Source organism: Giraffa tippelskirchi, chromosome 5, assembly GCF_054371585.1.
Source record: "Giraffa tippelskirchi isolate mGirTip1 chromosome 5, T2T-mGirTip1v1.2.pri, whole genome shotgun sequence".
Lineage (NCBI taxonomy): Eukaryota > Metazoa > Chordata > Mammalia > Artiodactyla > Giraffidae > Giraffa > Giraffa tippelskirchi.
Genome location: NC_137279.1, coordinates 118893341 through 118920636, shown reverse-complemented (window position 1 = coordinate 118920636; position 27296 = coordinate 118893341). Strand labels below are relative to the sequence as shown.

General features: G+C 33.1%; 1 protein-coding gene across 6 annotated transcripts in view; it reads right to left on the bottom strand.

The window, feature by feature from the left end:
* Positions 1 to 27296, bottom strand: part of COL11A1 (collagen type XI alpha 1 chain) — a 240313-nt gene that overhangs the window by 30514 nt on the left and 182503 nt on the right. For all 6 annotated transcript variants that reach the window (XM_081492915.1, XM_081492916.1, XM_081492919.1 and 3 more), the window contains 12 exons: positions 25882 to 25989; positions 20222 to 20329; positions 19267 to 19320; positions 18132 to 18185; positions 17510 to 17617; positions 10496 to 10549; positions 8887 to 8940; positions 7582 to 7635; positions 2184 to 2237; positions 1474 to 1581; positions 1130 to 1183; positions 439 to 492 (listed from right to left, as the gene is read on the bottom strand). In XM_081492915.1, the coding sequence (XP_081349041.1) occupies positions 439 to 492; positions 1130 to 1183; positions 1474 to 1581; positions 2184 to 2237; positions 7582 to 7635; positions 8887 to 8940; positions 10496 to 10549; positions 17510 to 17617; positions 18132 to 18185; positions 19267 to 19320; positions 20222 to 20329; positions 25882 to 25989 (864 nt within the window). The remainder of the gene's footprint in view (positions 1 to 438; positions 493 to 1129; positions 1184 to 1473; positions 1582 to 2183; positions 2238 to 7581; positions 7636 to 8886; positions 8941 to 10495; positions 10550 to 17509; positions 17618 to 18131; positions 18186 to 19266; positions 19321 to 20221; positions 20330 to 25881; positions 25990 to 27296) is intronic.

The window sequence follows — 27296 nt, the reverse complement described above, 5'->3', positions numbered from 1 at the left end:
AGCCTCCTGCTGTATTTCCCAAATTAAAAAATTTTAAAAACAGTCCAACAATGCTGAGTTCCTTTAGGTTAGAAATTGAAGTAATTCATCCTAATAATAGGCTGATAATCTCGTTTTCTTCATCTAAGTCTCACTTGTGAGTTTAAAATGATTTTCCATTTAACACAACTGGAGAGATAGTTGAATGTGATCTTGTGTGACAAAATCACTATTATGATACAGCTTTAGTTTTTATTACGAAGGCTTTGCTTATATTTCTTAAATCGCATCAAGTAAGAAACATCCGTGGAAGACTGAATTTAAACTGGAGTTCAAATATAACTGATAATTCATTAAGAAAAATATGTGTACATTTAGCTATGCTTTTGAGAGCCTGATTACTTCTTTAAAATATCTTGAGACTCTGCAGAGACCAAATAAAATAGTGTGCTTACTTACCGGTTGTCCAGGATCTCCATCTTCACCCTTGTCACCACCAACACCATCTTGACCCTATAATCAGCAAAAGAAAATGAACCCAGGTATTTCTCACTATTAGCTCACTTTTATCAGAAAAAAAAAGACATGATGTACCAGCTTAGTCCTTAAGATAAATTATTGCCTGATAGACAAGAGTATCATTATATTCTTTCAGTTGTTTTTTTTTTTAAGAATTATACAATCTCTTACTTTTACCATAAAATTTATGAAATTTTTCTCATATGAAATAAAAAAATATATAGTATGCTCTGAATATAAGGAAATGGGAAGATATAATTATTATACAAGAAGAGTGCATCCTTTAGGAACAAATATGATGCAGTTTGAGATATTTGGATCTTAGAACAGACCGAGGTAAAAGCAGAACTATAATTTTGAAATAAAAGTAATGCTCTACTCAGATAATTAATATGTACAAACCAACAAACTTGGGAACACTAACCCAATGAATAGATAATAATAATCCTGCAACACAAGTCTAATAGTCTTTAAATATACAAATTTTTGTTCTGGTACACATGGCTACAGTTTACATCTTTCTTTTCTTCCTAATTTTGGGGATCCACTGAAGTAATTAAGGCTTTTCTTTAATTATTAACTGGGAAGATTCCTCACAAAAATAATTCTTTTGTTTTCTCATGACACTTACTGCAGGGCCAGGCTCACCAGGGGGACCAGGATCTCCAGGAAAACCAACAGGACCCTAAGATAATGTTTTAAAAGGAAATAATGAAAAATAGTTTCATATAATGTCATGATATTCTGAAGTTTAAGAGGTGAAAGTCATGGCAAAACCATATAAAATATCTCTCTTCTCCTGCTAGAAAATTTTTTAAAAATGATATGAACTGAGAATGCTTATGAATATATAAAATGAAGAAAAGTTAACTTCACCAACTATGGGTCAAAGTCTCACGATTTCTAATCTTTCTATGAAAAGTTTCAAGTAGCTTTGCCATAGATGTCACTTTAAAGAGGACCAAGGTCACTCACCGGATTACCCTTAGGGCCATCGTCACCTGGCGGCCCCTTAGCACCAGGAGGTCCAGCAGCACCCGGTGGACCAGCTTCTCCTTTCTCTCCTCTTTCTCCTTTGGGACCCTACACAACATAAAAAAAACAGCTGATTCTCTCACAAGTTTTAAAACAGCTTCTTAACCTCAGCATATTAGGTCAGGCACTTCTCTGCTGTGGGAGCTTGTCTCCTGCATTGCAAGATGTTTAGCACCATCCACGTCCCTATTACTTAGATGCCAGCAGTTATCATTCCTCCAAGAGTGACAACCAAAAATGTCTCCAGGCATGGCCAAATGTTTTCTGGAAATCAAGGTCACCCTCAGTTTAAGCCAATCTAAGTTAGAATTGTACAATCCTAATACAATTCATATATAATCACTTGATGTAGCAGGTATTGTTCTTTTGTGGATAGTCCACCAAAGATATGTGCAATAAATATCTTACAGTTCTTAATGTTCTAACTTATGCACATGCAATATTTTTTAAATTTCTGTGTGAGTCAAAAAATGCAGAGGATAGGCAAAATTATTAAATAAAAAGGCTCTGCATTTGTGATGATTCTTAATGGATTGGAAAGGGAAACCAAGTAACTGAATCGCATCTAGGAGTTAAGTTCCATGTTTAAAATACTCTGAAAGAAATATCTTATCTCTAAAACACTACATTGACAATAAGCCAGAACTTACACCTGTGCCTGCTTCCCCAGGAGGCCCTGGGTTCCCTGCTTCTCCAGGTTCACCCTGTAAAGAAGAGAAATGAGTTATCAGAACACAGAAACGATGTTTTGCATTTGTAAGATTGCCTTCAGTGATGACCATGACACTTTAAACTAGCCCTTAACTCATTATGTTGTTTAAAAAGCAGGGACAGTTTGATAAAAAGAAGGAACTTTTTCTGTTACTGACCTTAATACTTTTATTTCTCAACTGGGGAGATATTAATAGAACTGAATATGCTGGATGCTACAATTCTCATCAGTTAGTTAATAGCCAGAACATTAAGCCAAGTTACCACCAAACCACATAAAACAGACATTCACATGTTTCCTAAAGACTGTGTATTGTGTTGCATCAATATTCACATTACAATTAAGTTTATGGATTAAACAATTTAAAAATGTTTTCTTTCTAAAGTATTAATTTGCTATAATCAAACAATTTGGTAGTATCTTGATAATCCTATAAAATTAGTTAGTAGAGGTCTAAAGAGGTCTAAAGTGGAGCTATAAATAAATTACAAAAAGACTATTTGTAAGATACATATTGATACTTAGATACTAATTAAAATTTCTCCTTTTGAGTGTGTATATATATATATATATATTGTTAAGTCACTAGGTCATTACTGACCTTTTTATAATCCCATGGACTATAGCTTGCCAAGCTCCTCTGTTCATGGAATTCTCCAGACAAGAATACTGGAGTGGGCTGCCATTTCCCTCTCCTATGTGTGTGTATATATACATATATTTTCTTCTCCAATATCTATACTTCTCCAATATATATACATAGTTTTTATGATTTCCATATATAGATATGGATGGCTATTTTCTGTATCAGTGGAATAATAAATAAACCTCCTAGACTAATAGGTTTTTTCTTGTGAAAATCTGTTACTAACTCTTCACACTTAGAAATGCATACAAACATAATATTCTGTTCAAGTAATCATTCAAGTGAAGTAATAGAGTACATTGATGTGCCATGTTTCTATACAAAACCTGTAGTACTAGAAACTCTGAAGCAAAAATTATTCTAATTAAAAAAAATGAAGCCTGAATTTCCTTTAATTTTTAACTTGGCTATTTCTAATGTTCCTGGCACAAACCCACTGTTCATGAATCGGTTTGAAATCAAATATAAACATAATTCCAAGGGAGAGACTATTTTGTGTACACAATTTCTTATTCTTTGAGAATATGCACATATTTTAACTTTTGAAATTGTCTGCATAATGAGGAAAGAGATCAAGTACTTTCTAAGAATTTATTAGTACTATTATTGTGTATAAATTATTTTCTCTCTCAGGATAAGTAGCAAATATTTCCAATTATTGTGAATAAACCTTACAAGTAAAATATTATATTTACATTATTTTCAAAGCAATGAATCATTCATCAATCCCAGGATGATGGAATAAAATGTAGGTGATATTTTAAGTCATTATTCATATTTTTGAAAAAACTTAAGCAGTTTGCCACTCAAATCAACTGTAAAATGTCCATATTAAATTCATTATATTTAGAATGTATATAGTATATTTCATAACCTCAATTATATGGAATTTAGAAAAGCCAAGCTCACACAAACAGAGAGTAGATTGGTGGTCACCAGGGGTTGGAGATTGGAGGCCATGGGGAGATGTTAGTCAAAGGGTTCAAAATTTCATATACTCAAGATGAATAAATTCTAGAGATCTAATATGTACCAGAATGACTATAGTTAAAAACATAGTATTATGTGCTTGCAACTTGTTAACAGGGTAGATCTTAAATGGTTCCACACACAACCAAAAAATGGTAACTATGTGAAGTGATGAAGAGTATGGGGATTATTTCACAATGTGACATGCATCAAAACATTAGTTATACACTTTAAAACACACAATTTTATTTGTCAACAATACCTCAATAAAGCTAGGGGAAAAGCAAATACAAGAAATCCACTGACAATGTACAAAATGTTTTCTTACGTACCATATTAATTCACAGTGGTATCATAAAAGTCGGGACTATTAAAGAAGGGGAATAACTACATATTTTGTGCTTTTTATTAATCTGTGTATTTTGTTGTTCCCCTTTAATCCTTGTCCATATAAAGCTAAACTAGATTCTGAAAGAATTACTTCTATTTTTTTTTTAATGAGGGAAACAGTAGGTGGTGAAGGGATAGGATTAAATAACTGTCAAAATTTAAACACAAACTTTTATTTCCAAAGTCTTCATTTTGAGAGCAATATATTAATATTAATTTGTCTAAATATGTATGAAAATTACATTTTTGGTTATATTGTAGACAAATGTGCACAATATAAATAGCAATTACTTAAGATGAAATTAATGTTATCTCTAAAGGTCCCAATTAAAATTGAAAAGGGATGGAACAAGATCACAAGCAAAGCAATAAAGCAGTGTAACAAGACTGGATTATACAAATTAAATATTTCTAGTATCAACAAGGCTATACCATGTTTATTCTAAGTATAGTAGTGTATTTACAAAAATGTAAATTCTATGAAGACCACTAGCATATGAAAGAGGTGGTAGATTATACATTTATTATTGCTTATCATTTAACCATTTTATCCCATTCTGTAACACACTTGTTCAGATTAAAGCCTCCTTCAGAAGGGACAGCAAATTACTCTGTCTGCCTAAATTCAAAAAATATGCATTCATTGTTTTGAGGAAAACACTAAAGTACAAAATCCATCAATAGCAAATATATATTACACAGAAAACAAGTTAAATTTATTTAAGCAAAGTGCAGCATAACTAAAGTACTCAGCTTTTCTTTTTTCTATTGAATTTGGGACTGAGACTAAATTTCCAGCATAGAAGTGAGAAAGCATTCAAATCAAATCAGATTTTATCTCAAAAATCTGTAATCTACATCAAAGTATACGCTAGATTCAAAGTATAGCCAGAATCTATACCATAGATTCTGAAGAAAAGAAAATAAATTAGGATTTTATTTCTATCTTGCTGTCACACAGAAATGTTTTTAAATAGAGAAAAATAAAACTCTGTTTTGTTTTTTTTTAAGTACAACAAATTTAGGTATGTTTTAATTGTAAGAAGTCAAACACCTATCCTGATAGACCGAATTATTCTATGAAAATTCAAAATTGGCCAGATATTACCAGATAGGCTTTAAGCAAATGGAAACAGTATGGGAAGGGAATTTCCCAAAGCTCCAAACATCTGGCATACATGCTTATCTTCTAGAGTAGGGCAGAGGATAAAACCATTAAAGAAGCAACTTAAGTACTTAACAGTATTCCCACTGTACCCAAAAGCTTTAGGAAACAAAATAAGCTGAAAAAGTTGTAAAATGGTTTTAGAATTTGCTATATGGGCAGAAAACTAAAATTAGATACTAGCCCTCACAATTATCTGTTCAGTATTAGAACCAAAAGAAGATGATGCAAAGGGAAGAAAGAGGACAGGTGTGGGCTACCTTCATCTGTGTATTACTGTGATACCATCAGATATCAGTCTTCTCTTCTGTTAGTCTTCCTATGACAACTGAACTCAAAGAAAAAGTTCTTTCAATTCCATTCTCAATTTATCTGCATTTTTTAAAACAGAAACTTTAAATTTAAGAATATAAACCAAGAGTTAGTTAATCAGAATTAAAGAACTAGCCTTATGAAGGAGGCTTCCCTGGTGGCTCAGACAGTAAAGCGTCTGCCTGCAATGTGGGAGACCCGGGTTCGATCCCTGGGTCAGGAAGATCCTCTGGAGAAGGAAATGGCAACCCACTCTAGTACCCTTCCCTGGAAAATCCCATGGACAGAGAAGCCTGGCACACTACAGTCTATGGGGTCACAAAAAGTCGGACACGATGAGCGACTTCACTTCACTTCTTATGAAGTAAGAATTAGATGAAAGAGAAAGTGTTAGTAGTTCACTCATGGTGTCTGACTGTTTGCAACTCCATGAACTGTAGCCCACCAGGCTCCGCTGTTCATGGGATTCTCCGGGCAAGAATACTGGAGGGGGTTGCCATTTCCTTCTCCAACGGAAGAATTAGATAGTAGCTTTCAAATATTTCTAATTTAGTAATTAAGAAACTATTTAAATAGGCAATTATATAAAATTAATTATAATCAAAATGCTAGAATGTGGTTGTTGGGAAGAAATAAACACTAAAGTACTAGATTCTAAACCAATTACATATCTTTTCTGAGGACTAAATCTTTCAACAAAAATAAATCAGTATAATATATGATACATCAAAATTTTTGAGACTAAACAACAGAATCATTTTTATGATTAGAATAAGTCTATACTTCTGATATTTATTAACAAAACTGAAGCAAACAGGAAATTTCTAAATTTTTTCCACTGTGTAATACTTTATGGTATGACATTTCTATGCCTCAAACTGATGAAGAATTTATTTTTTAAGTAAAGCAATATCAATGTTAATTTTCTTAAAAGTTCTTTTAAGAAATGAGAGTGAATGCATAAATAACAAACCAGAGAAGCATTTTATTATTTTGATAAAAAGGAAAAGCAGATATTTTAAATAAAATCATTTTCATAATAAAAGGAAACTATTCAGAGCCCAGATATTATATCAATGCCACCTATTTTGAAAAGTGCCAAAGACATAGTATTAGTAATGAAAAAAGGAAAGTGAAGTCTCTCAGTTGTGTCTGACTCTTTGCGACCCCATGGACTGTAGCCTGCCAGGCTCCTCCATCCATGGGATTTACAGGCAAGAATCCTGGAGTGGGTTGCCATTTCCTTTTTCAAGGGATCTTCCCAACCCAGGGATCAAACCCAGGCCTCCTGCACTGCAGGCAGACTCTTTACCATCTGAGCCACCAGGGAAACTCAATTAGTAATGAAAATACAACTCCAAATATGAAAAAAATGAATGATTAATTCTTTTGTATTGTGAAGGATTCTTTTCTCCTTTTTAAGTCAGTTGCATCAACCAATCTCTTCTATTTTCAATAATGAATGTTACTACAGACAGTCTAATCAAATATACCTGAGTTAAAGTGGATCTTGATTTAGTCACTTTCTATTGACAAAACCTTGATGAAATTACCGATATTCTCTATATTCTGCTCACTCAGCTTAAAATTGTGGATAAAATATTATCATCATGGGGTGGTTGTGTTAATTACAGGGAGTAATTCATTTGCACCACTCAGCACATGTCTGGCAATGAAAAATGTAACACCTCTAAATCATTTTACTTTTAATTTATTTAACTATCACAGAAGATGATATAAGTATGTGCAAAACATTTAGAAAGACACAACTATTATAAGCACTTAAAATACTAACTGATATTATTAAAGTCCCCAATTTGTGCTCCTCTAACTGTCTATCACTGCATCCCTTACCTTTTCTCCAACACCACCAACTGAGCCAATGGAGCCTGGGGGTCCTTGTGGTCCCTGCAGTGTAAGAAAGGGAATACAGTTATCCTTACTCTTGTAATAAGATATAAGTTCATAAACATACATCCAGTTGTTCTCAAAGAGAGAAATATGTGCAAGAATATCCCAAGTCATTTGAAAGATGAGACAAAATGATGAACTTTATGGAGTTGTCAAATGTACTGGATAGCAAATAATTTAACTGTATTAAATTGATTTTCAAATACACCAGAATTCTGGAGATAAAGCAAAGAACTTTCCAACTCTAGTCATGTCAGTTGATACTTGGAACATAATTTCAACCTCTCTGCCAATTGAGTAGATCAGATTTAGAGGATGGTTTTGCAGATTTTCTTAGTGGATCAAAATATGACTCTGATAAAGAATCCTACAATCCATGCAAAAACAATATAAACCATCTCTTAGTCTTTAAATTACTTAGGAGGAATTAAAACCTAAAAGCATTTTTAGTACACCTGCATGTAATCTGGGCTTCAATTTATTTTACCTAGTTCTGGCCTGCCAGAATTAAAAGCAGGAATAACAGAAGAGCAATAAAGACAAGAATAAATAACTTGCTCTTTGTGAAAAGGGAAAGTCAAATGGAAACAGAATACCAAAGTCTATAAATTTGTTAATAGTAACAATAAGATAAATATGACATTACATTCCTGTAATATTGGAACAGTCAGTCAACAGTTAAGCTTGGGGGAGATCATTTATACAATTAAGAGGAAACATTTTTTACAGGGTAAGAAGTACATATATTATCATGCACACATTACTCTGATATACTTAACAGAAAAAAATACAAAATTGCAAAACTTTTAGATAAAGGATGTTTGCAGCACAGACCTAGGCTGGTATAATCAAGGCAATTACAAACCATCTCCTCAAGCAGTTGTAAAAGATAAAGGTTAAATTTGAAACAATTGAGCAGCAGTGTAGAATTATTATGTGTAAGACACAGTAATTTGAACTGAACAATGTGGTACTTCAGTGAATATTTCTCACTCAATATATATTTCTCACTAAATATATATTGAATGTAAATTTTGTACCTATATTATATTAATATTTGTAGGGACTAGCTCCCTACAAAGCCTTTCTTTTCCTTTAAATAAAATGGAGTGAGTAAATGACCCTTGAACTATTGTTCATGTAAACATTTCAGAGGAGTGTAATTATCCCCATTGTATTTTAGATACTACCTGCCATTACATAATATGTATATAACTTCAAAATAACTAACATATTTCACAGTCTTACATCAGCTCCATTGGGACCTTGAGGACCTCTTGGGCCTGGAGGACCAGGTGGACCCTGTGAGAGAAGAATATTAAGGTTTATGAAGACCAAACTCAAACGCATTCCTGATATTTTCATTTTGTGATTAAGAAAACAAAAAAGAAGTTTCAGCCTGCAAAATCATAGTTAACAAAGCATATCAGGGTTGTAAGTCATTCTTGATGGATACAACATCATGTTAGCAAATGCTTCTTTACATAGATATGGGGAAATTAGAACCACAGGAAGAACAATTTAATTAAAAATTATAAAGGTCTATTAATACTATCCAGTACAATGAATTCATAATACAACTAAAATATTATTTGCCAAAATATACTAGAATGCTAGAGTATAAAGGGGACATAAAGTTGGGAAAATAAACAGTGCTTGAGTAGATTTAGAATTCATTAATTTTATATTTTTTATTTGTATATTTTCACTTTTTTGATGTCAGCTCTCAAGCTATATATGCCAGAATTAGAATAAGATTAGCTGTTTAGTTGTCATCCTTAAATAAAGGTTCTTGCTCCTGACTATGCATTAAAATTACCTTGGGACAATTTTTGTAAAATACCGATGGCCAGACCCCTTACTTCAAGACTGTGTTTAAATTCATCTGTAGTAAATCTCAGGGCACTAGTACGTTAGAGGTCACAGTTTATTCTCATATCATGGTTGACAAGCTTCTTCACTATTAGCTATTACCATAAGTCAGAGAGAACGTATTAATGATTCAGGGGACCATAGCAAGAGTATTCAGGGAGAAGCTTGCTATGCAACTGAAACTGTTTGGGGTATTAATTCGTTATTTTGAATGGGCAATGTTTATGTTTCTTGTTCCTTATAAAATCTAACATGTAAGTAAAAAATTATCAAAATATGTATTTTGAAGGAAGCAAATATTGGAGGCATGTTTATCAAAGGGAAAGAGCAATTAGGAAATGTATTCATTTCATCATAGATGTCAATGACCCTGTCTTATTTTTTCCTTACCAAGGTAGTGCTTGATCAACAAATATATGTATTTCAAATTTTTAGTTGAAATATTAAATTTAGAGCAAAAATCCAGAATCATTAATTGCATATTATTATGCCAAAGCATTCGGATTAAGATAAAATTCCCCATTAAATTAAGAATTTGTTTCAAAGTATAATTAATTTTTAAGTGTGTTAACATTTGTTAGTTAACCAGATCCTAGGTAACCATTATCTATTATTTACCTGTTTCACATCAAAGTCCAGAGCTAAAGCTTAAGACTAAAAAAAAAAAACCCCAAAGTGTAGCAGTTTATATATACCTAACAATATATACACAGAGAAATAAAACAGATATAACAATATATCAACCAAAGAATGCCATATGTGTGTGCAACATTATTCCGAAGAGAGAATAAGGAAAGAGAAATAGTCAAGACAGTGAGAGAAACTTTAAAAGCAGCAGGTGCAAGTCTGAGTGAGGAACAGGGAGGAAATGATCTGAAAAGTCATAACCTTTAGGACTACTATGTTCATATTAATCAACCTTGAGAAAGATATTAGTAATGTGGAAATTCACAATATACATCAACTCTAGAAAATAAAAACTTACCATGGGACCAACATCCCCATTTTCTCCTTTTTCACCGGGTGGGCCTGGAAGACCCTAAGAAAATATAAATAGAAAAACAGTAAAATTCATTCATGTATTTAAAAAGAAATATGTGTCCAATTTCTCGTATAGAATTCGAAGTTAAATACAGCTAAATAAGAACATGGAATTAAGACTCATAAACTATCATCTGTCAAAACACATATAATTCAAAAATTGACTAAATATTAGGGAATCATTCACAAAATTCACACTTTGCATAGTATTATACTTTTTGACTTCAATTGCAAGAACTAAATACATAATTTGTTCTGGGAATTTGTGAATACCTAATCAATTTCTCCATCTTTTATGAGTAGTATATGGAATTACCATTGTAAAAATGATTTTGAAAAATCTTGTTCCAAATTATTTTAGGACACCTTATCCCAGTGAGGATTTTATAGATAGGAACAGTTAGACAAAATTCCTTTGAAAATAAATATTCCATCCAATAAATGTCCATGGTTACAAATATCTTCTAAACTCTCGACCTGTTAATTCCACTCCTGGACCCTAAAAACACATAAGGCTATGAGACCTGATATATTACACTTCCTTTATTCACTCAAATCTATTTCCTTTATGTTCAGTTGCAGTGTAATTGCTTTAGGAGAGGTTCTGTGCTATTGAATAAACTCAAAGCAGCTGCACTCAGATTTCACCTGGCCCTATCTTTATGGGCCGGCAAAAAAATTACTGTACTCCCTCTTGATTATCCTAATTCCCCTCAGCATAGCTGTTAATATTTCCTCTTTTATATTATGATACTTTATACACATTTGAATCGTACACTTAAAAACACAACTGTACCACATGTTTGCATACTTATACTCATGGGATGTCAAGGTTGTATATTGTCACCCTGCTTATTTAACTTACATGCAGAATATATCATGCGAAATGCTGGGCTGAGTGTAGCACAAGCTGGAATCAAGATTGCTGGGAGAAATATCAATAACCTCAGATTCACAGATGACACCACCCTTATGGCAGAAACCGAAGAAGAACTAAAGAGCCTCTTAATGAAAGTGAAAGAGGAGAGTGAAAAAGTTGACTTAAAACTCAACAGTCAGATAACTAAGATCATGGCATCCAGTCCCATCACTTCAGGGCAAATAGATGGGGAAACAATGAAAACAGTGAGACACGTTATTTTGAGGGGCTCCAAAATCACTGCAGATGGTGACTGCAGCCATGAAATTAAAAGACACTTGCTCCTTGGAAGAAAAGCTATGAACAACCTAGACAGCAAATAAAAAGCAGAGACATTACTTTACCAACAAAGGTCGTCTATTAAGGCTATGGTTTTTCCAGTAGTTATGCATGGATGTGAGAGGTGGACTATAAAGAAAGCTGAACGCTGAAGAATTGATGCTTTTGAACTGTGGTGTTGGAGAAGACTCCTGAGAGTCCCTCAGACTGCAAGGAGATCCAACAAGTCCATTCCAAAGGAAATCAGTCCTGAATATTCATTGGAAGGATGGTTGCTGAAGCTGAAACTCCAATACTTTGGCCACCTGATGCAAAGAACTGACTCATTGGAAAAGACCCTGAAGCTGGGAAAGATTGAAGGCAGGAGGAGAAAGCGATGACAGAGGATGAGATGGTTGGATGGCATCAGTGACTCAATGGACATGAGTTTGAGCAAGCTTCAAGAGTTGGTGATGGACAGGGAAGCCTGGTGTGTTGCAGTCCATGGGGTGGCAAAGAGTTGGAAACAACTGAGCAACGGAACTGAACTGAACTCATGGGACATTGCTCTTTCAGGTATCAATCTTTTGTCTCTAACGACTGGCAGAGCACCAGGGAAAAATTGAGATTTTAATGAAATGTTGAATTTATTTTTTTAATTAATTATTTAATTTTAATTGGAAGCTAATTACTTTAAAATATTGTAGTGGTTTTTGTGATACATTCACACGAATCAGCTATGGGTGTACATGTGTCCCTCATCCTGAAACCCCTCCCATCTCCCTCCCCATCCCATCCCTCAGGGTCATCCCAGTGCACCAGCCCTGAGCACCCTGTCTCATGCATCAAACCTGGATCTATTTCACATATGATAATATACATGTTTCAATGCTATTCTCTCAGATCATCCCACCCTCACCTCTCCCACAGAGTCCAAAAATCTGTTCTTTACATCTGTGTCTCTTTTGCTGTCTCACATATAGGGTCATCATTACCATCTTTCTAAATTTCATATATATGCTTTAATATACTGTATTGTTGTTTTTCTTTCTGACTTACTTCACTCTGCATAATAGGCTCCAGTTTCATCCACCTCATTAGAACTGATTCCGAGGAAACCAGAATTGAAAGAGACATGTGTACTCCAATATTCATCACAGCACTGTTTACAATAGCTAGGACATAGAAGCAACCTAGATGTTCATTGGCAGACGAATGGATAAGAAAGCTGTGGTACTTATACACAGTGAAATATTACTCAGCTATTAAAAAAATTGTTGAATTTATGATGAATGATTGAATTTTAAGAAAATAAATAATCAGGAAATGCTATATGCACTAAGATGCTTCTTGTAACACTAGCTATGATAGTTAAAATTCTCAATTATTCTAGATGTCTAATCATAAGAAAACATATCTAAATAAGTTGGTTATATAAACTAATGGAATATTATAAGATTATAATTATGATACTGATACTCTAAATATGAATAATGTATATAATAAATAATAGAATACAAATCTAAATGAATGTGCATATGATAAATTTAACTGTGAAATACATATTAAACTAGATATGATGACTATTGGGCAAAAATAGTAAAAAGTGGTAACTGGTTATGATATCTAATATGATATAATTATGTAGTCTTAATTTTAAAAAAATTTTTAGTGTTACCATTACATATTTAAATCTTGCATTTTATGTATATTTTAGGTTTTTACAACAGTATTTAAGAAATAAAAAAATACACCATACAAAAGCTGTACATTTCTATTGGTATTTTAGTAAACATTGATTTAACCTTACATATTGTAGCTACAGAACATTTGACCAAGGTCCGCAGTAATAAATCTGCTGTTGTTCAATCACTAAGTCATGTCCGATACATTTTACTTATTACCTAGTAAAACATGCATGAGCAAAATAGCTGAAACATGAGATTCAAAAGGTAATCTTGAATAGATAGATGATGACATTTGATATTTTTATCCTTATCTTGTTATATTTCAGTTTTTAAATGCTGGTAATAAGCCACTAAATTGTTTTTGTGATGTACCAATTCCATATGACACTCAGTTTGGAGAAAGGATACTTTACTGAGTATATTTGTAAACTTTTTAATGTTCCGTATATTCATTTGTATGAGGAAATCTTAATTACTGATTTATAACAACATATACCAGAATTTCATTTATTTTTTCTCATTTGTAAGTTAGATGTCTAGGAAAATAGCCTATCATATGTACTTCCCAAATGGTTATCATCAACTGATGCTAGCTTCTAGAATTACTAGAGAAGTTCCTGGGAGGAAATAGCCAGGTAGTGTTTCCAATTTTATCCTGCTTAAAAATAATCTGAAAGAGGTCTCTAAAATTTTAGATTCCAAGATCCACAACCAAAGAGATTCTAATTCATTGATGGAGAACATGAACTCAAATTCTTAAAAAGACAAGTAGATTTTTAACACAGATGAGATAAACATTTCAGTTTAAGCCCATTTCCTTAAGTAGTAAGCATTACAACATAAACATAATTAAGCTCTTATAAACACCACATAAATTAACAATCACATTCCTTATCTCCCACCAACTGTAGTTTACAGTGCATCTGACTTGTGATTTCCAAATTGAATGTTATATAAATATTAGTTCATAGTTGTCTTGTATTTCTATAACACACCTAGTCTGCATTGCCATTTTTATTTGTGCATATGTTATTCTTGATATTAGTTCAGTAGAAACCACCCAATAGAAAAATATAGAAATATTTATCTCTTTTTATGAAGTTTGATTATAGCTCAAGTTCTTCCGCATTGCAGGCGGATTCTTTACCAGCTGAGCCACAAGGGAAGCCCGAGAATACTGGTGTGGGTAGCCTATCCCTTCTCCAGCAGATCTTCCTGACTCAGTAATTGAACTGGGGTTTCCTGCATTGCAGGGTTATTTTTTACCAACTGAGTTATCAGGGAAGCCCCAAGTTTAGACAGAATATTTTTATTATTCAAATTAGTAGAAACACAATGAGTCAAATCCTTTTTTTGCAGCAACTAAATGTGCAAAATGGCATTCCAGTGTTAAATTAGTTTTCAAATGTCCCAGCAATTTCCTAAGGAGTAATTTATGCATAGAGAGATTCTGCTTTAAGATCTGTTAATTTAAAGTCATTTAGCTCTAAATGATGAAATAAAAAGTGAATTCAGGCCAAGAACTCTCATTCTATATATGTTCTTCATATGTAGACAAATAGTAAGCAACTATAATAAAATAACATTATTATTATTTATGTCTAATATAATTGCTAACATCTATTCTGCCACGAAGATTCAATTAAAGGATGAAGACACAATTGTGAGCATGTTAATTACATTGGCATCTTTTCAGATTTCTGACTTAAAGAGATACTCTGGGAAAATATAATCAATTTTTTGGGGAATTTATTTCTTGAGTCACCTTCATCAAAGATCATATTTCTTATTCTGTGTATATGAAGAATTTTTAAAATATAATATTTTGTAAATATAAGTTACAAGGCACCTCTTTTAATCATGAGAACTAAATTTCTAAATTACAACCTTATAGAATCCAGAATAATCAGTTAAATGAAAAAGCAGAAAATGAATGGTAATATATACATCAGCAATCTAATTTCTAATGCCTTGTTATTTTCAAATATATGTGCTGCTCATACATACTGATATATATTGCTCAGGATTGCTTATTTATTATCATCTAATAAGTATAAATGGGGCTTCCCTGTTTTCTCAGAGGTAAAAAATCTGCCTGACAATGCAGGAGACCCGAGTTCAATCCCTGAGTTGGGAAGATCCCCTGGAGAAGGAAATGACAACCTTCTCCAGCATTCTTGCCTGGGAAATCCCATGGACAGAGGAGCCTGGGGGGCTACAGTCCATGGGATCACAAAGAGTCGGACACAACTTAGCAACTAAACAACAGCAATAAGAATAAAAGGGTTAAATGAAAATATGATATGACACTTTTATACTACCCAAATTGAAAAGGAACTATTTTGGCATTAAAAACTGTAGAAAATTACAATATTATGTACACTGGTAGACATCCATTGAGTGCTATAACAATAATTGTTATATTTTAATAATGTAACATATAATTATATACAAAATAAGCTACTTAATATTAAAAATTATTATGAACTAGATTTTATATCATTTCTAAAATTGCTAATGTGGCATAACTAATATCCATATGTACCTAATATCATTTAAAACAAAATTTTATGATGTTTTAGAGAATCACTAGGTAGGTATCGAATAAGCAACTGGCAGAAGATAGCCAGATGTTTCCACAGTTTGTAGGAAGCAGTTAACATCATATGGAAGAAAGACAACTCAGACAGATGTCTACTATGCAATGTTTTGCCTAAGAGCCCAGTTATAAGCTATATTTAGAGACAATTTCTTGGCCTACAATGTTTTACAGTGTAATACTTCCTAATGGGTTTACTAAAATACAAATTATAATTCTAAATATAAGAAGTTATTTTAAAGATTATTTTAATCATTTAAGTTATTTAAATGATTGGAGCTGAAGCTCCAATACTTTGGCCATCTAATGCAAAGAACTGACTCATTGGAAAAGACCCTAATGTTGGGAAAGATTGAAGGCAGGAGGAGAAGGGGACGCCAGAGGATGAAATGGTTGGATGGCATCACTGACTCCATGGACATGAGTTTGAGCAAGCTCCAGGAGTTGGTTATGGGCACGGAAACCTGGTGTGTTGCAGTCCATGGGGTTGCAGAATCGGACATGACTGAGTGACTGAACTGAACTGAACTGAATGTTAATTTGTTAGTTTTACCTGTTGAGAAAGTGTTAGTCACTAGGTCATGCCTGACTCATTGTGACCCCATGGACTGTAGCCTGCCAGCATCCTCTGTTAGAATTCTCCAGGCAAAAATACCAGAGTGGGTAGACATTCGCTTCTCCAGAGGAATCTTCCTGACCCAGGGATAGAACCCAGTCTCCTACATGATAGGTAGATTCTTTATGATCTCAGCCACCAGGGAAGGGAAGCCCATTTTACCTCTTATTATTTAACATTTGCTGTTGGCAATTTCTGTTAATAGTTACAATTTTGTGTGTGTGTGTGTGTGTGCGTGCTCAGTCACTTAGTTGTGTCTGACTCTGTGGCCTCATGGACGGTAGCCCACTGGCTCCTCTGTCCCTGGAATTGTCCAGGCAAGAATACTGGAGGGAGTTACCATTTCCCACTCCAGGGGATCTTCCCCACCCAGAGATGGAACCAGTCTCTTGTGTCTACTTAACTGGCAGGAAATCCTTTACCACTAACACCACCTGAGAAGCCCCAGTTGTGATCGACAGTTTGCTATTTCTTGAAAGGCTCTTAGTTTCTGCTAGCCATCTGGAGTACTAATTTTCCTGCTACGAGATATGTGAAAGAACCTTTCTAACATCGTGCTTTTAAATATACTCTTGAAGAAGCTTGTCATTTATTTTCCATATACAACGAGAAGGAAGAAAAGCGGTATTAAACCTAAGGTGGGGCTAAATAATCTCCAGAAACAGAAACCAAGGCTGATGCAGTTTCAGAAAAATTAATAATAACTGGTAAAAAGCAGTTAAAGTTCAGATATATGTTTAAGTAAAATGGTCATTATACTTAAAAAACGAGTTTCTAGATAGAAAAAAATGACCTCTGCTTTGTTTTACATCTACCAGAAAACCTGGTGTGAGAAGTAAGTGGGAATGACAGGGTGTGCAATGCAGAAAACATCTTACCTGAAGACCTATGGGACCAGGAGGTCCTGGGAAGCCTCTGGCACCCTCATCACCTTTTTGTCCAAACATCCCCTGCTGACCTCTGGGACCGGGTTCACCATCACCTCCCTAGAGAAGACCAATACAAATGATCACAAACTGGAAAAATCATGATTCTGCCATAAGACATCATAAAAATATAATCATTTCATACTTAATCAAAGTTGGTCTATTATAAGCAACCAAGTAATAAGTAGGTAAAATTTACATTATCTGCTGCAAATATATCATTGTTTGTTTTGCTTTACATTATTTGATTCTGGAATATGAGTCATTTTGATTTTTCTCATGTTTACCAAGTGAAGTAAGAACTATGTAACAAAGGAAAACAATGTTCAGAATTTCCTACAAATTAAGTACTTCCCAGCTGGTTATTAGCTATCTTCCAATGAAGTCACAGTGTTTTTTGTTTATAAAGATCAACTTGGCTACCTATAATAGATAATTTAAACTTGATTCAATGTTAAGCATACAAAGAAACCTATTACCACATGAAATTGACTGGTTATGTGACAGTTCATGGATCTATCTAATCAGAGAACAGTAAGGACTTAAGATTTGCTGAACAAAGAAGAACACTTACAGCAATTCCAGGGGCACCAACTGGACCTTGAAGACCTGGGGGACCAGGAGGACCCTGCAGTGAGATAAAAATCAGTGAATCTGAAACTGAAGCCAGAAGAGCCTCAGTTAAATAGTACGGAACATTTGATTGATCAAAATCTATTAAGCATCTATACACTTCTTGCGGAAAAAGGTTTTTGCATTCAGTGCAGTCAATCATTATTTATTTTACTTCTTGAGCCTCAGAATTGCTTATTTGCGATCACTTTTAAATTGGCAGTTATTGAAAATATTCTTATCTGTAATATTGTTGATATTTAAAAAAGGATTTCTATGCTAATATTTATAAATCGTGTTAAAGTTTCACACTTGAAAATTTTCAAAATACCAGATTTCTTTAGTGACATATCTATGTGTCAAAAAGAGACATGAAAAAGTTCATATATATGATATTTTCTAAAAGAAAAATAGGTTGTGGGGAATTCTATATAGACTGAAAGTAATGATATATGACAACCAGGAATCATATGTAGACACATGCAAATTCAGTGTTATGTATTCAGTAAACCAGAACTCCTTATTTTAAGCAATAGATTTCAGTAGCTTTATGAGTCTTCCATGCATAAATATATTTTCTTAACTGTCCTTTTCTTTCTTTTTTTTTTTTTTTTTTTACACAATCAGGCACTATAAAAGATCCAGACACTAGAGTCATGGGGTTGTACTGCTCTTTTTCTTAAAACTGCCATACATTGGGTAGAATGTTTGAAGCATAGGCTCTGGAGATGTGGGTGAGGGACTATCAGGGTACCATTCAGGTTTCCACTAGGTCAATATCTTTTTCATAGCAACACAAAGATGTTATCTGTCTTTAAACTATATGGTATTTGAACTAACAATGTAAAAGCAATGGAGGGAAAAATTGCAGATTGTCTCATTCTGAGGTTTTAAGGTTTGAATTATTTCATTTCTTAACACAATGTTTTGAAAAGAGGTTTTATTAGAATTGACTGAATCTCAAACTGAATAGTTACCACAGAGGTAGTAATATTATAGGGAAACGTAAGGAAATAGCAATATGAAAAAATATCCCTGGTTAATAGCAAAAGGAGTTAAATTAATAATGCTCGCTCAATAAGAAGTAGGAAACTCACGTTTTCTCCCTTGTCACCCTTGCTGCCTTTTTGTCCTGGTTCACCAATTTCACCCTGAATTTGAAAGATTTGAGTTAAAATTTATATCTAATATGCCATACCTACCATTGCGTTATGATCACTATCATCTTATGACTAAATTATGTGCTAGCTTTTAATGTCACTATTTAAATTGGAAAAGCCTACCGATCACTCTCCTGTATTGACTCATATTGCTGTCTAGAATTGATTAGCATACAGAAAAGCAAAAGTCAACTGAACTCTGAGGAATATTACAGCTGGGATTTTCAATTCACAAAATCAATTTTGTCTGAAAGATCACCAGTATAAACTGATAATGGAAATACATTGATTTATATAAAAATATAATTACACATTAATCAAAAATCAATTTATTTTTCTCCTAGTTTTCCAACTGCTAATGTATAATGCATTATCAGCACATTGGTTGACAAATTTTGTTATATAATTCCACAGTAATGCTAGAAAGTATATTCAATTCAAACACAACACAGCTATACATTTAAAATCAAGAGCTTAGAATCTACACTTACACATTAGTAAAAAATAGAGAAGTACAGGATTATCAAATATGTATGCAACTTATTCTTAAATTTTAACTCTACAATATCTAAGACACCATGGTTAAATGTATACAACTAATTAATTTCATATTTATCTGAGAAACATTAAAAACAGATAAGAGTTTTTGGCATCTGCTAAGTTTTCTTACTAACATTGTTCTTGTCTTGTTTAGACCCCACATACTGTTTCACAGGAAAATTCTAATTCTAAGCCCCTAAAATAAAACTTTTGAGCACAAGAAAGCTATATTGAAACTTTGAAAAATATATCTTTAGATTTTATATCTAATCTTAAGAAAGATTATATCTAGGATTTTTGAGAAAAAATTTATTTTTCACGGTATGTACTAACATAAATAAAGAGTTCTCACCTTGTCTCCATCTTCTCCAGGGGAGCCAGCAGGCCCCGCAGGCCCCGGGAGACCCACAGGGCCTTGTACTCCATCTCTCCCTGCTGGACCTTGGGGACCTTTTTCTCCCTGCATTGAAAATCCAGCAAGTCATTACTTGGCTGTAAGAAACCTATGAATTTGTCACTCTTATAATTTATAAGTGAAGCTACAAGAGTCATACCCTGGTTTCCACATTTAAGAAGGAAATTGTTTTGATTTTCACCCAAAATGCATTTTCTCAGTAGCAAATGATAACATGAAAGATCCCGCATTCTTTCATGACTAAGAATATTACCATTGTTGACCATTTATGAATCTCATAAAAATAACCAACAATCAATAAAAATAATCAATAGAATTTTTCTTTGAACCACACATTTTCAAATCAAGCATTATATATTAAAAATCAGATGCTTAATGTTTTTGAAAAGTTATTGACCCTTTATACTGTTCTGTATTGCTATTGAAATAGCTGGGCAGTGGCTAGTAGGCCTCAAAAACCATAAAATGCATTTGCTCATATGCCCAACTTTATAATATGCTTTATGTATAAACTTTTTTTTTATTTTTAACAAATGTTTCATGATTTTTTCTAGATTTTGGTATTTTGATTTTGTTGCTTTTGATGAGAATGACAGGTTTTGATCAGAATGACAAGGTTGTTAACTTCTTAAAACTTTTTCTTTATCTTTTGACAGTGGCATTATTTTCCTCTTTGAAAATTTAAGTATATTGTATAATTGAAAAAGTAGAGCCTTGGTAATGAACATGGCAAGAATTCCTTGCCTAAAAGTGAAGACCTTATCAGTTCTGCACAGAGTTATTTTGTGATTGTACTTGGTGGTTCTATCTTTCCTCCTGTTATACAATCTGGGAATCCATGTCATTAGTTCCTGCCTTTACATTATTCTGGCCCCACTATCTACCCCCCTTCCCTGTCCCTCACCACCTCCTTTCCAAGTTTTATCTCTTGAATATATTTATTTCACTTTATCTCTACCATTAATATCTTATCCCAAAATACTAGTAGCCTTCCTCTGAGCTGTTGAAATACCTCCTTCCTATCTCACGTCTATTCTTACTTCCAAACTATTCCCTATGTTGTAACCAGAGAGACAGATAATCTTACCAACATTCTTTAGTCAATTTACTTGTTTACCATTCCTAAGATAAAGAGCAAGCTACTAGTGCAGTCTCTCCATTACCTGGTTTCTACTCCCTTCGCAATTGCTCGGTATTTCAACTCCTCTAGATCTTTTTTTAAACTTGATGACATATCCTTCCTGTTACTTGGCCTGAGCACGTGTTGTTCATTTGTCTGGAATGGTCCTAGGAGGACCCTCCACTTAGTTAATTCCTCTTGTACATTCCATCATCAATGCCTGTCCAAGGCAAGGCTCTGTCTCCAGCTGAGGTCTTTCCGTCATAATCTGATATGCATCAGTACATTTCTTTATGTCATTAACCAGACTTTGTAATTATACATGTACTTAGTGATTCTTTGATTATTTTCCAATGCTCCATCAGACAATAAACTATGTGAGAGAAAAAACTGCTTTTGTATTCCATTGTATCTTCCTGGCCTGTGGCCCACAGTAGCCATTTAAGGAGCATTAGTTGAATTAATCTATTGCTTAATGACAAAAACAAATATCTATAAAACAAAGTTTACAAGTTTATTACTTTATTGGGTTCCATACGATCTCATTTTTCAAAACTATGTCATTATCATCATTTAACAATATTTCCAATGCACACTGGAGACCTTTTATTTCATTCAAATTAAATATTACAATGTCACAAACCTATCTCCACTCATAAAACGTGCTATGCTATTCACAGTGAAGGTCACTACTTTGAACACATCAACTGATTCAGCTATTTCTCCCTAATTTGAATTTCCTTCAGAATCTGAACTCCAAAAATTGAATCTTTTATATGAGAGTATCTGTAAATTAAACAGATTAATTCTTATCTGCCTTTATTATAGTACACATAATCGCTTGCCAGGAATCACCTGCTGTTAATTTCTTTTGATCCTGGTATGAGTAGAATCAGGGATAACCTTTGAACAGATCTATAACAATCTAAATTTAGATTCTTCAGTTTACAACCCTGCAAGATGATAAACGCCTCCTCTATTATGGATACCTTGGCCCATAACCTACAGGACTACCAGAAACATCACTGATCTCTCCTTAAGCAATGTTTATTTCATCACATCTATTTCTTTATCAATATTAATAGCTGAATATTACATTAACACTGATAAAATTAGCTAATAATCACCATGTCCTTTGTTTGACTCTGCGTGAACTTATACTTAGCCCTATTCACACCCTCAAATTTTATTATAATTCACAAAATCCAGCCTTTCTTATTCAAAAGCTAATTTATGCATTTATTTTCTAGTTATTTATTAATCTTTTGATGAAAACTCTGGTTTACACCCAATGATGATGATGATCCTACAAAGTGAAAGAATTACAATTTCATCTACTTATCACAAAATATCATGGTATTTTTTTTCAGAGATGAGGAAACAAAGGTTTAGAGATGTTAACATATCCCAAATGATGAACGAAATAAATAACAGAACTGAGCTCCCAGACCAAATCTCACTGGCTCAAAGCCAACAATGTCAGTTTACTCTGACATCCTTAACTTCCTCACTTTTCATTGATTATTTCTTATTTGTTAAGTATATAAATATAACTGCATCACAATAATAATGATAATAACCAGAGCCCATGCATTCAATTTTGCTAGTACTCCCACCTCCTGACTCCCTATTCTTCTAGGCTCAGGCTTAACTGAAGTGTTCTGCACGCACTTATTCCACTCCTTTATCATCCACTTTCTTTTTTTTTTTTTTTTCATCCACCTTCTTTTTGAACCCCACTGCAATTACCTTGAAGTCTTGAATGCCCAATGGCCAAATCCTGGTCTGTCTTATCTTTTGTTCTCAACTTTGAGTATTCTTGATCACTTACAACATTCAACAAAAGAAACTCTTTTTTCTCTTGGCCTTCATGATAGTATGCCACTGGATATATTCCATGTCACTTACAGTCTCTCTTGCTCTCCCTCTTACTGGATCCTTTCAGAACTCTCATCATTACAATTTTCCCAAAGAGAGAGTCTAGATCTTTATTCTCTTCCCTCAATATTGCATCAAATGGAGACTCAATAATACAGTTCCTACATCACACTTATTCTAAATAACTCCCAGATTTGCAATCTTGACATGGATCATTCTCTCTTCAATTATATTTACATGTTCTTGAAACTGAAAATAATTTTTCCTTGTATCTACACTACTATTGCCTAATCAATTTGTGGTCAATATATTGCCTTCACTGTTTTGGATCTGGCATCCCCCCATTTCTATAGCAGTCTCAGATAGATGCATTATCCACATAGCTTCCTATCTGTAGTCCTTCAATCCAGTACCTCCCTAATACAATTAGTAGGTTCCTTCAATAATCATTCTTTCCATCAAAATATTTCTATCAATGCACTTAGGTAGAAAAAATTTTAGCTTTCTTTTCTTTACTTGCTTTCCAGCACCCCCTATTCCTCCAAGTTTCTTATCTGGATGATAAATTTGGGGATACAGATTAGGCCAGTTATTGCCAGAGGTTATATGGATATTCATGGCTCTCGTTTTCCATTTTCTCCTTTCCAAGGTGGTTATTTGGCAGGTAAATAGACCAAGGACTTGCCTTTCACAGATCACTATCTTGTCTTTCTTTCTTTATGCAAGCCTTAACCTACTGATAGTTATATGACAAATTATAATACAAGTTGTTCAGAGGAGTTAAGAATCAAAATTTATACTTGGGTTTAGGAAGAGGTAAAAGGCTTCATGTAACATCTAAGCCAATGTCTCCATCAGTTTTTACTAAACTTCTGCATGGAGGTTTATGAATACACCCCACACTTCTTTTAAGAATTTTATGCTACTATCTTCAATCCTGTTTAATAAAAGAACAGAATGAACATCTTGGACTTTTTTTCATGGCGGGAATAATTGAGAGAGAATGGATGGGCAGAGCATTCTCCTTTCCCTTCCGAGTCATACTAACACCAAAACCCAGGCCAAATCTTATCTCTTAAAAAGGCTTTCAATCAATAATTTCTCCTCTATATCACCAAGGTAATTTATTGTAACTTTCAATACTTTTCCACATTCTTATCTTCGTTTCAATATTTTACTTTTTCTACATAAATTCTAGGTATTTAACCAAGTTAAAACCCAGAATTCAATTATCTTCAGGGAATTCTGGACTTCTCTGATAAGTATTATATAGTCTCAATTTGCACATAAAGCAATGCATATTCTTTTTCTCGGTATGAATTCTTCATTGTGCTGTGCCAAAATACAAGTGCCCTGGATTTTTGAATGAACTTGTATGAAATGTCCTGAATCTATGTGTTTTATATCCCTTTCCAGTGCACAGTATACTATAAAGGTTTTATAGACAAATCTTTAGTTTCTGAGATTGGTTGGAAACTACAGAAATTCTAAGAGGGAGACAAAGAACAATTTTTTATGCTTTTCCATTAACATCTCATAAAACAATGTCTAAATTTTCTTCAAATGTATTTGAAGCTGGAAATGTATTGCTTTAAAAAATTTCCAGGAATTAAAGATGCTTTTTCTGTCACCCAAAAATTCCATCCACAGATGATATCATCCTACTCTAATATTCTAAGTGTTTCTAAAAGGTAGTAGATTACAGAAAAAACAGTCATTGTAATTTGAAAATACTAAAAAAATCACAAACATTAATGTCAATGGACAATGAAAGCAACATTCTAAATCAGACTCAACTTACCAAAACTAAGGCCTTAGTGATAAAAAGGTATTTTGAAGATTATAGGCTTAAACTAAATTATATATGTCAAGACTTACACAGACACAAAAGTATTTAACTCATATTTTTGCTTATGATGGTCAGCAACTTTTATACACTTTTACTGGGTTTTTGCTTTAACCACGGACGATGAGAGAATGCTTTAACTTTCTTTTTGGAAAAGTAATATGATTAAATCAAAACAGTAACAAAATTAGGAAAGAAAGCTTGATGATGAAACATAAATCTAAGGAATAGAATACATTGATTATTTAAATATAAAAATTTTTAAACGGTAGATGTAAGATTAAATAATTGACCAGATATTTTCTACCTCTTTCACTGTAGATCAAAACACAAATTACATAAAAAAGGGCAGCCACTACCTATGTGTTTCACTTACAGACTATGAAAGTGATTGAAAATGAAGTATAGTTTTGTATAGGAGTGAAAAGTGCACACTTTTCTAACTCTATGCTGTAAAGTATAGTTTTAGTCAAAAGTCCAATTTTATAAAAAGGGAGCAAAATCAGAAGCCTTTTACATTAATAATATCCAATTCCCTCACAGGTATTAGGGTTTCATAAAATGTGGAAAATGTCATCTTACTTAATTGAATTTGAAGTTTTATGCATTATAAATACAAAAAGAAGTGTGTTTACATGGCAGGCACATACACAGAAAGAATGCAGTGGAGTATGAAGAACTAATATCTTTGAATAAAAAGTAATAACTTGTGCAGGGGGGCAGTGTAATATATTTCTCCTTGAAATTACTTACTGGAGCACCTTTCTCTCCAGCTGGACCAGGGGGACCCTGGGGTCCTGGCCGCCCTGGCAAACCAATTGGGCCAGCTGTTCCTGCTGATCCACGTTCTCCCGGTGAGCCCTAATACAGGGGAAAAAGGTACTTTGTTATTAAAGATGGAAAAAGAGATACTTAGGAATCACTTATTCAGTACTGACACCTTATAGTTTGTATAACATAAAAGTCACTTTCAGATAATTTTAAAATCTCAGAATAATACTTACAATTTAGAAGATTAAATTCTAGCCCCAATATTAAGCACAGATACTAAAGTTAAGAAATACTGATAAGAAGAAAAGTATTTCAAAATAATATATCTTTAACATTTTACAGACATTTTCTTTTTCATTTAAGTGTTCATAATTGCTCACAATGTTTTATAAGACATAAATGCAACAGTACTTTACTATACAATTTTCTTCCTGTATTATCATGGATTAGGAGGTTACACAGTCTAAGACTAACATTTTCAAAATGATTTCTGTACTTCACCTTAAACTCACTCAATCACAATTTCTAAGTCCTAAAAATAAGTTCAGAAATTGTCTTTGCATTGAGGTACAAATATAATTTTTTACATAATAAAGTTTAATAATCACTATCCCAGAGCTTGGACTTTTTCTAAGAAAATAAGTCCTTAAATTATCTTAGAGTCCTGCAGGGATCATTTGGTTTTATTATGAACCTAGACAGATAATTCACATTTGAGTAGGTATGTCCATTTGAATTTCAAAATAGATGCCATATGTTTTCAGTTATTGTGCTTTAAAAATACCTATAAAATTTTAGAAAGTGTGGATACTGCCTTCATGTTAATTATCTTATCAAAAATTTTAAAAAATATTATTTAAAGCAAAAATAAAATAAATGCAAACACAGATCTAGTAAGTCATATAAAGCTCAAAGTTAACCTTTTATCATCTCCAATTTTATTTAATGAAAGATAACAAGAATATTGTCTTTGGATTAGATTCCTAGATGTGTGGCTAAGTTATAATTTATTCTTTTAATTCAGGATTGAACTAAATGTGAAATATTAGAAAATATGATTTTTAGCAGGTTCCCTTAATAATTAAGAAGTCTAGATAATATCATCATTTTAAAACTCAAATGATTTAAAAAGCTAGAAAATGCACTACTTTCACATTTTTAACTAATATTATTCTGCCTATGTAATTAGAAATAATTTTATTTTACAAAAATGAATTACTGACTTTGTTCTAATTTCTATTTTTATTAGCTAGGACACTAATTACATATGAACATAAAAACAATGATCGTGACAACAACTTCTGTTAATGTAGTGTTTTGCAATTTAAATGTCAGTTTCACATTTACTTGTCACTTTACTCCCAGAAAGATTCCATGGAGCTTTTGGTGCAGCCATA